Below are 14,974 nucleotides of genomic sequence, written 5' to 3'. Positions count from 1 at the left end.
GGTATATTTGAAACAACCATTAAAGGCCACATTCTTCCAATTTGTTACCTAATTCTATTTATCTAGTTTTCTGATGAAAGTAATAACTACTTAAGTCAAAAGACAACACCAGAAATTAACATGTAGTTGAATTTTGACTGTCAGATTTTGACACTCAAGTTAAAAGACAACACCAGAAATTCACATGTAGTTGAATTTTGAATGTCAGATTTTGAGAAGAGATAGCAGATTTTGAAAGACGAAGTGGGGAAAAAAGACCCTAAGGCAATGACTTGCTGTGGTCAGGGATGCATGTACAACAGAAAAAAAAAAACAAAAACAGTGTATCAAAGCCTGCAGTTGAATAGTTCAGGGACTTTTGGGAAATCTGTATAAGAACTTTCCAATCCTTCCCTCTTTATCTTTGTGACAAATTAGCACATGTTTTTTGTTAGTTTTTGTCTACTCTCTGTGCTTCCAGAAGTTTATTACAACTAATTATATATAGATTTTACTTGGAATCTAGCTTATAGAAAATAAAGCTATAATTCATATGGGGGAGTCCAGCTCTAAAATGTCTTCACTTGGATGCATAAAAAATACTGCACTTCGATGTTGTTTCAGTTTCTACTCCCTATCCACAGAGGATGAGACTCTCATCTCTGGCCTCTTGTGCATAATCCCCTGAGCAATGCAGCTGACCAGCCACAGTCCTGAGCTTTCCAAAGTTACTCTTTGCTCTCCTCCTCTCCCACCCCTTTTGGGAATACAAGCAAGAAATATCATGTCCTGTATTACAGAGCTACATTTTTTCTACCACATTGTAAGCAACTAAGAACTAAAAAGAATAATCCTCACATTGCTTAACAAAACATTTACTAAATCTTTCTTGATTGAAAGAACAAGTGAATGAATGATGTGGTCTCCTCAATATTTAGATACTACCCTGCAAATTCTCAAAAATGTTAGCTCTTTGCCTAATAATGACTTCAGGCAAGCACTTTAGTGCCCTTGTACATAAGTTACCCACATTTAAGCCTGATTGCCTTTCAGCCACAAAGGGCCTGAAAAAATGATGAGATACTATCACTGCCAGAGGTAGAGAAAAATCACACATGCATGCACGTGCACACACACACACACACACACACACACACACACTTTTATCCTATTTGGAAAAATTGTTTTCTTCATCCAAACCTAATAAAGTCGCTATAAGGCAGAAAGCATACACTCAAACAAGCTCCAACTATACTACAGCATTTTCTGCTCTTATACAATGAATTAGAACCACCCAGAATCTTTCTGGCAGATGAAGGAGAAACTTCTCGTTGTGGGCTTTTTTTTTTAATATATCTATTTATAAAAAAGTTTTGAAGAAACAAATGGTCAAAGAAACACATACAATAGAATCACCAAGAGAAATGTAAAGAACTAGAAATCAGCAAGAAGATCTTAGAATGGAAATAATTCGAAAATCTACCCTAAGTATTATTGGTATCTTTCTTGATAGTTAAGGCTAAAAGAAACATTAGGAGTTATCATTCTTGTAAAAACTGACTCTAGGGAACTAGCTAGTGAATCTTTCTACATGAAAGAAATTGATTAATATGCAAAGAAAGAAACTTCCTTCGTAGTGTTTTCTCTTAATTTAACTATTAGTGGAAAGCTTAGGACAAGATGTTAAAGGATAGTTAAATGAAAGCACTCCTAGCTCAAAAGTAACGTACAAAGTTGTATGGGTCAGGTATGCAACTTTCTGGTGAGTTAACATTATGTAAGGATGTTCTCAGAGATTGCAGAATAGCTTTGCTGGTGGTTCCCAAATATGGGTGATAGGCAGGACAAATTGGGGAGCTGATGAATCAGAATCTCTGGGAATGGGGCCAGAAATATGCATTTTTAAAAAAGTAGCCACCCTTTCACACGTGACCCTGTAACTCAGTAGTTGAGGAATTAATGCCTTGCTTATCCTTCCACAGAGTACAGTGCCACTCACCTGTGCATGAAGACAAGTGTTGGCAGAACAAGATCTGCTCTGCCAGCAGGCACAAGACAGTAACTGCCACCGACATTATGTCCAGCAGCGTCAATTTTAAAGGCAGTTCCCTATCTTTTTAAAAAGACAGTTCTTTACCTTTTATAAAGGTAGTTCTTTTATTTATTTTTTAAGATTTTAAGTAATCTCTATATCCTACTTGGGGCTCAAAATCACAACCCCAAGATCAAGGGTCGCATTTTCCACCAACGAAGCCAGCCAGGCGCTTCAAATAGTTCTTTTACTTTGTAAGAATACTACTACTTATTGGGCAGCCCTGGTGGCTCAATGGTTTAGTGCCGCCTTCAGCCCAGGGCGTGATTCTGGAGTCCCCGGATCGAGTCCCATGTTGGGCTCCCAGTATGGAGCCTGCCTTCTCCCTCTGCCTGTGTCTCTGCCTCTCTCTCTCTATGTGTCTCTCATGAATGAACAAATAAAATCTTAAAAAAAAAAAAAAAAGAAGACTACTACTTATTAACTTTGATATTCTGAGTTGTTAGATATTGGTTCTCATCTTTAAACTTCAGTGTAAAAGAGTACATTACTCTAACAACAATATTGCAAATATAACCAAAAAATAACATGCAAAAGATACAAAAATACATTGGATGAAACAAACTGGCCTATGGCAAGTGAACACTGAGAATGCTGACTGTCCCAGCTGTCCCTGCACAAGCAACTTTGAAGAACATTACAGTTATTACCAACACAGTGGTTTCCCAGTAATGTTTCATAAGTAACACCACATTTCGGACACATGGAATGCATGCAAATTCGCTTTATCTCTTTTTTCTTTCAAAGCTGCTAAACAGCTTCTAGACCTCTCGTGGACTGCCAGTGTGAACCCATCATTACAAGACAATATTGCTCCCTTTCAGAAATGAAATATGGGGTTGAGCTGGGATGCTGCACTTCATTGCTCTAGAAGCCTTGCCCACACTCACTCTTCTTTCCACTCTACTGTCTTAACTGATGATGTACTGGCTTACAAATATCCACTCACCTTTCCTCAAGAGCCCATGAATACAATTCTATTTCCAGTACTAATTTCTTAGACTAGAAAGACTCATAGGATCCTGTATAGGATCATATATCAGGAAATTTACATAGCATTTCTAGGTACCTTACTGGAAGAGAGAACAGCAACAAAACTCTTTCAAATTGAAATAGCAAAGTATTTGTTTTCTGTAAATGTGGAATAAAATAGGAATTCCTATGCCTTTCTATAGCCCAACCAGTGATCAATGTTGGTTTCCACCAGATGGACCCTAACATGTCCAAATCACTTTATGATGAAGAATTTATTTATTTATTTTAAAAGATTTTATTTATTTATTTGAGAGTGAGCAAGAGAGAGCAGGAACAGGAGGGAGAGGCAGATTTCCCCACTGAGCAGGAAGCCTGACATGAGGCTTCATCCCAGGATCATGACCTGAGCCAAAGGCAGATTGCTTAACCGACTGATCCACCCAGGCACCCCTTATCTTTAATTTTATGTTAAGTTGACACATATTCTGAGGCTTTTTGAGGGACATCTGCAAATTTTTGATTCAATGAGTAAAATACTCTGAAGATTAGGAAACCAAGCAAGAATCACTGTACTAAAACCAAGTTAGAATGTTTAGACACAAAATTTATGTGGAAGTGGATCATAAACTCAGTTCTTTAGCATTATTCTTATTATTATTATTGCTACTGTTATTATTATTACTAGCCATTTTATTTTAAAAGTCAATTTCAGGAGCATCTGGTTGGCTCACTTGGTTGAGCATCTGCCTTTGGCTCAGGTCATGATCCCAGGGGTCTGGGATCGACCCCCCATCAGGTTCCCTGGTCAGTGAGGAGGCTTCTTCTCCCTCTCCCTCTGCCTGCCATTACCCCTGCTTATGCTCTTTCTCTCTGTCAAATAAATAAATAAAATATTTAAAAATAAATAAATAAAGGTTAATTTCAATTTCACTTTAACAATTTGAAAATCAATTTTTTAAGAACTTGCTGTGCCTGTCAAAGTGGTTTGACTCTGTGCTAATAAGGTAATAATGATCAATAGTACTTTTCAATCATTTTGCCATCTTCAGATTACTGTCTTTATTACTATCAAAATGACCAGTCTTTATAGAGCTCAGCTTCCCAACCAAAGACATGGCCAACTTCGTGTCCGCTTTTGGCATTTAGCAAAGCCCTGCATGGCACTCAGATCTGTTGCCAACTGCCACAGGCCTTGCCCTTGCATATTTGAAAACCCCAAGGAAGTAGAGGGTGATAGGGGGATTTTTCCCTTCATATCTGGTTCTGATATTGAAGTAATTTTAAAATAGATCACATAAAGTTCATATAAAAGCCAAAGGGAGGAGCTAAACTGGAAATCCTGACAAAATCAGTTGCTCAGATGCTAATAGTTCTGGAATGTAAACGCTGAGAGCAATCCATGGTTTGGGCCATTTCCTTCTAAGATTGTAGAGAAGCTTGGAATGGCCTCTAGCAAACTACATGTTTTAACAAAGGCTGTATTTTCTTTCATGGATGAAAGCTCCTGTGTGTGTGTGTATATGTGTGTGTGTGCGTGTTTTAAAAATTTATTTACTAGCAATTAAAAAAGACTTCTCAGGGCAGCCCCAGTGGCACAGCGGTTTGGCACCGCCTGCAGCCTGGGGTGTGATCCTGGGGACCTGGGATCGAGTCCCACATCGGGCTCCCTGCATGGAGCCTGCTTCTCCCTCTGCCTCTCTCTGTCTCTATGAATAAATAAATAAAATCTTAAAAAAAAAAAGACTTCTCACCTTTAGTGCTTCCATGCCAGCCTGGATGACAGGAGCAAAGACAGTCTCATTTTCATTAGAGTCTGCAAACATCTCTGGAATCTGGTCCAATAAGCTATAAGAAATAAATGAATAAAAGGTTTTAAATGTTTAGCATATTTGTAATAAACTTCAAGAAATAAATCACTACCATTTCAAGACTAAACACATATGGTATTTATTTTTCGCTGAACACCTATGGGTGACTTTCATAATCATTCCTCAGGGAATGATATCCTGGCATGTTTTGAAACCAAAATTTATGATTTGTTTGGAACATTTATAAAAGTATACTATATTGTAAATATTTTTGTAAATATTTTTCACTATATACATTTTTGACCTCTTAAAATCATAAATTCTTAGAATAGTGGCTATATCTTTAGTTATAACCATCATCATTGAATGCTCATCCATATGCAGGAAATATCTCTTTCCAGCAAAGAGAAGAGACTGATCTGGTTGAGTGTGAGTATTAAAAAAAAAAAAAAAAAAAAAACTCCTCCTTGGGGCGCTTGGGTGGCTTAGTGAGTTAAGCATCCGACTCTTGATTTCAGCTCACGTCATGATATCAGGATCATGAGATCAAGGTCAGGCTCTGTGGTGGGCATGGAGAGTCTGTTTAATATTATATCTATCCTTTTGCCCCTCCCAACTGCTGTCTGTCTCTATATAAAATGAAACAAAACAAAACTCCTTTTAGATATTGGTGTACATTTAAAATAGAACATAAATTACAGAGTTTGATAATCCATGTGTTAAAAGTCCCTTGCTAATGACAAAACAAAACATGTGACTAAATCAAAACAATTAAAGAAGATAGTTGATTATATTATATATAAAATATATGATATATATTATAAAACACTTGATACTTACTTGTGAATCACAGACTGGGATTCTTGATAGTTGACAAGGAAACCATCCAGTAGAGGAACAAAGACCTCTCCAACATCAGTCACCACCATCATCTGAGGCTGGGCCAAGTTACTCTTTACATTAAAGAAATGCAGCACTTTGTTATATGTGATAAAACCGACTCGGATTGCAGAAGTTTCTTCTTGTTCTTCCCTATGAGAGAAACACAGCATTTGAAGTTCTTTCATATATTTATGAGAGAAGTTTCTATCAGCAATTCAGTAGGTACATCATCTATAAAATATATAGAAGACATATTTAAAGTTTTGATCTTCATTATTGTTTAGTCACAGTAGGGGGATGGGGGATATTACAAAAATAAGTTGATAAAAAATTCTCAAAATTCTAGGTAAGAAAAAGTCAAATAGATATGAAAATATATTTCTTTAATATATTCCCTTCTTTAATATATGTATTCCCAATCTACTGCAATTACAAAGTTTGCTTTTTTTTTCCCATAACTAAGCTAGGCATATTACATTCTTTATAAACAAAGCTCTCTCAGAAGTCACCAGAGGTCAAAAGAACAAATGGAACATCTGAAGCAAGAGAAAGGCACACTCAGATTACAAACAGGATAGCTATTTTTATCAAGAAAGGACTTGCTTCTGTGTGATTCTTTCAGATTCTAGAGAATCTCAACAGAAATTGAGAGATTTTAAGAGCTATATACCATAAATACATAACATAAATCACATATATAAATTTATGATGTAATTCTTATTAGGTAGCCATTTGTGATGTCATGGCAAGACAATAAAAGTAATAAAAGCTCTAAAACCATAATAAAAAGTAAATTTTTGAGAAATCCCAAGGTAAGGCCTTAATCTTCCTGAAAGGAATATAAGGCATGACTACTCTTTTTCAAGTCTATACTAAGTATACTCAGAGTTGAGTGGTCTGAACTCCAGTTAATATTTACCCAAATTTCTCTCTTTATCTTCCTTCCCCTGCTCCCTCCCTCCTAAAATACTACTGATACTCTTACTAATTTTCATTATGGATATAACAGTACTCAGTGGTTACATGACAGCCACAAAAGATATATGCCATTTTCTTTAATCCTTAGATATCAGTAAAACTTATTTTGCTTAGGGACAACTTTTTTGAAAAAGAGCCTAGTATGCTCTTTTCTAAACTTTGTACATAGCATAAGAAGTTACTTGAGTATGAGAGAAAGGAAAATAAAATATAAGATCAAAGTATCTGAAGTTCAAATTGTTGATGCCACTGCAGACTTCCCAATTTCTTTGATGTTTCAGCAGATTACAGGCTGACAAACTAAGGACTTCAAACTCTATTTCTTCTTTACTTCCTTTGCTAATTGAGGGTATTTATTCTTCATTTTGGCCTTCATAAATGGGTGGGCAGTTTAAACAGGCAGTTTAAATCTCTTCCAAAAGTACTTGGTAAATGCATATATTTTGGACTCTTGCAAAATTTTCAGAAATGGTTTGCTTATCCTTTGTAACTGCCCATAACATACTTTTACACCCACACACCTCCGCTCAATATCCTAAACTGTATGACTTCATATAACTAACCATTATAGTATATCGTTCCCATGTTCCCCATTCGCCCATCCCTATTTACTTGGAATTTTACTCCTTAAGACCAAGCACAGATACTCTTGCTCTCTCAAAGCTCCCCTGATGCTACCAACCAGAAGTTATTCCTCTTCTAGATTTCTACAAATCATTCTCCCTAGGCTCTTACTATACAGTGCCTTTCAGTTAACGTATCATGACTCTTTGACCAATAGAGACCCAAAGTTTATGCTCTCTGCTTCTGTCAGGGTCTAGGATAACATGGGGAATTAGAGGTATGTTCAGGATGATTATTGTGATGGTGAAATGTCGTATTTAGGATGGCAAGTTAGAGCCCAAATTCATAAACTACATCTCTTCCCAACTCCCATTTAGTGATGTCACTATGCTAGTTTAAAATCAGCCTGGCTGGAAGTATTTTATACCACAAATGAGCAAACACTACAATTAAGGTTTTATTTATTTGAGATCCAGTTTACCAGCACACTACCATTTCCGAGTAAACCTTTTATTATGTAAGGTGATAAACGTCCAACAAACCCTAAGGGTATTTATTCTCTTTTAATAGTTAATTTAGAGTCAATTAAGGCAAATGACACAAAAGAAAAATTACAGAGAAAAACCTAGATTGCTATTTCCCAATGGATTTGGACATTTTCAAGTAATGGGAAAGGCATATCTTGGGATTCACAGGGTTCATTTAGAATCTAAATTAACAGTTTTAAAAACATTTAATCGGAACATCTCACATTATTGCAAAATATTAGTATATGTTTTCATGGGAACATATTTTTTTTTAATTTGAGAAACAAAGAATTACCTTAGATTTTTCTTTTTCAACAGTATAACTACCTTGTTAAATCATATCCAGAAGAAAATGAAATTTCAGCCTTTCCTTCATATTAATTCTACACAAATTTAACAAAGTTACATATGGGATATCACATAGAACAACATGTGTTTCTTCTTCTGCTTTTCAATTACCAATTTTCTCAACACGTGCCCCCATTATTTTAATGGAATGAATCTGACAGAGCAAAACTGAATATGTTAGTAACTAAATGAATCGGAATATTCCAAAAGCAAGCATTTTGAACATTTTAGCTAAAGCAGCATTAAAAACAACCAGAAAAAAACCCTAACTGCTTGATTTAAACAACAGATGAAACATTTCAAATCTTTTCTTTCCTGTTCCAGAGAAGTCAGACAGAAATGGCATCTGGCAAAATCAAAGATGTAAATTTAAAATTAAATAGTAAAGAATGGGTCCTTCACTTTTCAAAAGATTAGCTAAGAGATGAACATACCTTAGATGTTAAGACTTATATTGTGCTTTAGAAAGGCTATTTGGGGGGCAGTTGGGTGGCTCAGGGCGTGATCCTGGGGTCCTGGGATCGAGTCCCACATCAATCTCCCCACAAGGAGGCTGCTTCTCCCTCTGCCTATGTCTGTGCCTATCTCTCTGTATCTCACATGAATAATAAATAAAATCTTAAAAGGAAATAAAAATAAAAAAGCTATTTGGCATATTACATAGTTCAGAGGGGTAAATCAGATTGATGGCAATCTTATCAATCATAAAAAATATAAAGTTGTAAATATAAAGAGCCCACAACAAACTTTGGGGAAGAAAAAAAGCAATCAGATTTGTTTTAAAAAAAATAAAGGAAGAAAATTGCATTTTAGCTTAAATAAAAACTTTTAGGAGAGATTTTAAAAAGTAGCAGGGAATAACCAGCAGTATCCTTTTATTTTTTCTCCTATCTCACTAAAGTCACAGTCTGCTCCAATGGGATACAGAACTCATGATGACATCTAAGGGAAGGAGTGTGGTTTCATAACTTTGGTCAACAGGGTATACACTTCACATCACCACTGTGTTGCAAAGGAGCAAGGGGTAGGTGAGGTAACCATGAGAAGAGGATCGCCTAATTTAATCAGTTCTAGAGAAGGGAAAGAAAGAGACATCATTTCCATAAATTTAGTTTTCTTTCATATCATTCAAGTTCCAAGTTCAGAGTTAGAATTAAAACAGCCCTGTGAGAAAAGTCTATGATAAAATACATGATATTCAGCAGAAAGTCCACACTTCTCAAGTATCCCTAAGAATGAGGTAACAGAAACTATAGTCACAGTCAGCAGGCACACATGCCTTTCTTGTGCCTTCAACTTGCTCCCAGTTCATTCTTCATTTTAGAATTCGGTTTGAAATCACCTCAATGTTTTTTAAACATCCTCACAGCTATTCCAAATTATCCTTGAGAATATTATGACTTGAGCTTCATAGATACAAACAAAGCTACTCCTGGGAGGTCCAGAGTTCACTCATTTGAGGCTCATATGCACCAGTGCAGCAGCCACATGTGGAAGGAATAGAGGGGAATGGGCATCCAATGACTCAGGAAGCCCTAAAGCCTATAGATATCCCATCCCTCAAAGCATTCCTTTTCAGAACAGAGACTGCTTACCCTCAGGAGATATGAAGGAGGGGAGATGTTGAGACTGGTGCAGACACTACATTTCAGACAATATTTGTTAGTTTTTTTTCTTAAGCATGTCTCCTCTCATAAAGGAAGAGTTTCTCCTGCTCCCGAGGCTCCTTACTAGATGGTACTTCCCATCCTAAACAACTAGTTTGTACACTATAAAAAAGAGCCATGTTTGCTAAAACACCTTTCCACCTTTACTTTTATGCACTGACCCCTGCAGTGGCAAGGAAAGTGATCCACTTTGTGCTAGGACCTAGAGGCAGTAAAGCGGCAAAGAGGTTTGACAGTATGTTACAAGGGCAAAGGAAATTTGGCTCAAAGACTACCATCTCTGCCATAAGACAACAGTTCAGTTTCCTGGCATCCCTTAGAACTCTTACCACAATCCACAGCTACCAGCTTCCACTGGAAAATCAACCCCTCTGAAAATGAATAACAGATTTCCAAAGTCTTTCCCATCACACTGTTGGGATTCTCCTTATGGTTTATAGTGTATTTTGAATATTGTTTATCATAGCATTAATTTTTATCAGTTTGTTTCTTTTGCTTTGTACAAAAAACAACTCTGGACGTTTTAAGGACTCAAAAAAAATGGTGCTGTTTGATTTATAAATATTTGCCCAAAGTCCTCATTAGCAAAAGATATCTATATCCATATTCAGCACTTGTTTTCTGGCCAATAAACTAATTCAGTAATTTTGTGCAATTTATAAAAATAATGGGAGTTCTCTTACTTTGGAAGTTTTTCCAGCACAGTCTTCAGTTCTTCACATATGAGCTTCACAAGTCCATTCTTGATGTTACTATATGAAACATCAATCATGAAGATAAAGGCTGGTGGATTGGGAGGCTTATTCTTCTACAGGAATGCAAACAGATCACACAAATGTAATTATAAAGTATATACACTGTATAATCAAAATAAAACATTCAAACTCTTGAAGATCATCAAACTTTTCATTTACTATTTTTGGGTATAACATCTGTGGAATTAAATAATTTTCTAGAACACAGTCTCTGATGCTGTAAAAAAAGATTAAAGCTGTTTGTTTCCAGGGTATGACCTGTAACACACTATTGAATTAGACAGGATTATGATATCTAGCAGAGAAGCTTCACTTTTGTAGCACTCCAAAGACCTTAACACTGCAATTACCCAATTGTGAGTACAGTCTGGTGACCAGCCTTGCTTATAACCCTCTGCTTTATAAGAAAAAGTGAGTGAGGTGCCTCAGTGGCTTTGTCGGTTAAGTGTTTGCCTTTGGCTCAGGTCATGATCCCAGGGCCCTGAGACTGAGCCCCACATCGGGTTCCCTTGCTCCACAGGGAGTCTGCTTCTCCCTCTGCCCTTCCCCTCTCCCTTCCTCCCTCCCTCGGTCTCTCCCTCCCTCCCTCCCTCGCTCTCTCTCTCAAATAAATAAATAAATCTTAAAAAGAAGAAGAAGAAATGTCTGGAACCTTGACAAATTGTGCCCCCAAAGAGTACATGCAATAATTAGTATTTGTCTTGAAACTAGTAAAACTTCATTAACTTGATAACACTATTGTCTTTTTTTAAAGATTTTATTTATTTATTTGAAAGAAAGAGAGTACATGAGTGGAAGGGAGAGGCAGAGAGAAAGGGAGAAGCAGGCTCCCCCACTGAGCAGGGAGCCTGATGCAGAACTCTATCCCAGGGGATCCCTAGGTGGCGCAGCGGTTTGGCGCCTGCCTTCGGCCTAGGGCGCGATCCTGGAGACCCAGGATCGAATCCCACGTCAGGCTCCCGGTGCATGGAGCCTGCTTCTCCCTCTGCCTGTGTCTCTGCCTCTCTCTCTCTCTCTCTCTCTCTGTGACTATCATAAATAAATAAAAATTAAAAAAAAAAAAAAAAAAAGAACTCTATCCCAGGAAGCCAGGATCAAGACACAAGCTGAAGGCAGACACTTAACCATCTGAGCCACCCAAGTGCTCTTTAATAACACTATTTTCAACTTTTTTCTTCATAAGCTCTTTCAGTTTTAAAGATATGAAATTATATACTAAAATATAATTGTAGGGGCACCTGGGTGGCTTAGTGGGCTAAGCATCTGACCCTTGATTTCAGCTCAGGTCATGGTCTCAGTGTCATGAGATCAAGCCCCACACTGGGCTTCCTGCTCGGTGGAGAGTCTGCTTCTGCCTCTGCCACTCCCCATGTTCCTGCTCTTCCTGTCTCTCTCAAATAAATAAGATTTTTTTAAAAATAAAATATAATTGTATAACTTAAAATTATATTATATTGTCAAATACTTACCTGTTCCTTACATATTTGTTTTAGAAGATGGAATATTGGGCCTTTTCTACATCTATTTAAAACAATCACTATAACATAAAGCAGGTGCTATATAAATGTTTTGTAGCTGTTGGTCCCTTTACTGGCTGGTGTTCAAAAAGCTCTTAGGAAATGCTTCTTCAGTTGAGTCTTACAAATTATTTAGAAAACAGAGCCACAGGCAAACTTAGTGACTCAAACTAAAACAAGAGTTCAGGTTAATCCAATTTTCAACTTTATGGTAAATAACACAAACGTTCTAAAATAAAATTGTATTATAATTATAAAATTAGATGACAATGTCTCCAAATTATTTTACTGATTCATTCTATATCCATTATAATTCTAGATACAATACTCTTCTAATAAAGTATGTCACTTGAAATTAAAAAAAAAAAATGCAGGACTTAAAAATCACCAATGTAAATGCTTCATTGCTTTGCCACATTCAAAATCAGGCAAACAAGGAAAAGAAAGAACTGTACTGCTATCTGAGCAATTTTATTTTATTTTATTTTTTAGCAAATCCTTTCTCACCTAATCTAATTTATAACATAGACTTACATTGAATTATATTAAATAAAAATAATAATTTCCTTTTTTTTTAATCATTTCCATTAATTAAGCCAAAGCCTCGTTGTGACCAACCCAAATGTGTCTTACCATTCTTGTGTTCTCTTAAGTTCAGCATTACTCATTCCCCACAGAATAGCTTCCATAAATCCATCACACACATCTCTGTGAAATGCTTCACTGTAACTACTTTTCTATGCATGGGAAACTAATTCCTCATTCCTCTAAATGATATTCTCTTTCAACATCTCTGTATCTATCAATAACCTCACTACACATCAACTCAGAGCTTAAAAATATCAAATTAGATCTGACTATTCCTTTTCTTTCAATCACCAAGTCTCATTAATTATCCTTTCAAAATAATTCTTTCATGTTTCACCCAGTCCCTATTCTTAACCATCCAGAAGTTTGTCCTCTCATGCCTAGAAAATTCTAATGACTTCATCATTGGCTGCCTTAATCAATTACTCTCCCCTTTCAATCCAGCTTGCTTTGTCCAGCCAAGCCTAACAGGTATAAACTTTATAAAAACTTGGTTTTTTCATGACATCTTACCAAAACCACTGTTAAGGGCCAAAGACCTCCTGACTGCAAATGAGTGACTTTAAGTAAAATCCAGCTCTCATCCTAAATCTCTTTTCTCTCTCCAATTTTAGGCATGGCACTTTCACTTTCTAAGCTGTCAAGTCACTGCAATATCATTTCCTCTTCCACTTTTCTGACTGCTGCTTGTTTTTTATTTTCTTATCTTTCTCCAAAAGACACCCACTTTTTCTTACCACATGCTCCATCACAGAAATCTCGTTTATATTTTTAGCCAGCACCACTTTATAGGTGACTCCTCAAATTCTTTCTAATCATGGTCTGAGCTCCAGAGCAGCATTCATTTAACTATAGCAGACCTGCCAGGATCTTCACTTCAATATTTTAGCAGGTAAGACAAGATTTATCCCACTATACTGGCCTTCTCTATAAGGAAAGAAAAAGCATTATCCTCAAAAATAATCTGGGTTTCAAATCTCATTTTCTCTGTGGAATTGCCCACCTTTCTTACCATCCACACCAGTTAATTGTAAAGCATTCTTGTTCTGGCACCCAAATTTAGACACTCATTTCCAAAAGTATTTCTAACTGCGGTAAAATAGACATAAAATTTACCAATTTAAGCATTTTAAATTGTATAGTTCAGTGGTATTAAGTACATTTACACTGGTGTGCAACCATCACCACCACCCATTCTAGAACTCTTTTATCTTGCAATACTGAAACCATTAAACAATGACTTATCATTCCCCTCTCTCTCTAGACCCTGGCAACCACCATTCTACATTTCTACATCCTTGCTTTCATGAATTTGACTCCTCTAGGTACTTCATAAAATAAAATCATAATATTTGTCTTTTATGTGACTGGCTTATTTCATTTAGCATTAGTTCATCCATGTTTAGTGTGGGTCTAAATTTCCTATCTTTCAAGGCTGAATAATATTCCACATACATATATACTACATTCTGTTTATCCATTTATCCATGTATGGACTCGTGGGTTACTTCCACCTTTTGGCTATTGTGAATATTGCTATGAACATGAGTGTGCAAATGTCTCTTTGAGACTCTGCTTTCAGTAATTTTGGGTATATACCCGGTCATTCTATTTCTAAATTTCTGAGGAACTACTATACTCCTTTCATTTTATCTTGCTTTGATTACTGCATTAACTTCTAATGTCCCCCTGCTTCCAAATTCTTTCCTCTCATTACACAGACTGCTATCAGAATAACCGGTCCAAAGACACAATACAGATCACAATCCTACTGCCTCTAAGGACAGAATGTTTACTGAGTCCTCAGAGTCAAACACAGAGCATGGCACAAAAGACTGCTCAATACTGCTGACTGAGTGAATAAATGTGTGGATGGATGGATGAATGGATTAAGGAAACAACTCCCTCTTTACCTTTAATGGTCTCATTACTTACTGAATTAACATAAATTCCTCAATGGCCTGGCATTTTTAACTCCCCACAATACTCATTTAACAAACATGTATAAAAACCAGGAGATGAAAGGTAAGATGACAAACCCAGTGGAAAATAAATGGTTAGTCTGTATCTCAAAACAATTTCCCAGCTTTACTTCCCATTATTCCCCAATACACATTCCTTCAACTAATTTAAGTGTTTGCCATTTTCAAAACATTTCCTATCCAGAAGTCACAATCTAGCAGGCCTGGGCCAAGAATTTGGCCAGAAAAGTATTTTGTTTGGCATAGTGTTTTTAAAAAATACTTGAATATGAATGTGTTTTGGGGGAAAGGGAACATCCTCTCCAATTATCC

The 14,974-nt window shown here is 36.4% G+C and overlaps 1 protein-coding gene across 6 annotated transcripts in view; it reads right to left on the bottom strand.

The window, feature by feature from the left end:
* Positions 1-14,974, bottom strand: part of SEC24D (SEC24 homolog D, COPII coat complex component) — a 104,992-nt gene that overhangs the window by 24,608 nt on the left and 65,410 nt on the right. For all 6 annotated transcript variants that reach the window (XM_038581766.1, XM_038581764.1, XM_038581769.1 and 3 more), the window contains 3 exons: positions 10,504-10,628; positions 5,695-5,886; positions 4,798-4,891 (listed from right to left, as the gene is read on the bottom strand). In XM_038581766.1, coding sequence (XP_038437694.1) covers positions 4,798-4,891; positions 5,695-5,886; positions 10,504-10,628 — 411 coding nt within the window. The remainder of the gene's footprint in view (positions 1-4,797; positions 4,892-5,694; positions 5,887-10,503; positions 10,629-14,974) is intronic.

This window comes from Canis lupus, chromosome 32, assembly GCF_011100685.1.
Source record: "Canis lupus familiaris isolate Mischka breed German Shepherd chromosome 32, alternate assembly UU_Cfam_GSD_1.0, whole genome shotgun sequence".
Lineage (NCBI taxonomy): Eukaryota > Metazoa > Chordata > Mammalia > Carnivora > Canidae > Canis > Canis lupus.
Note: the sequence above shows the minus strand (reverse complement) of the source record. Positions and strands in the feature narration are given on the sequence as shown.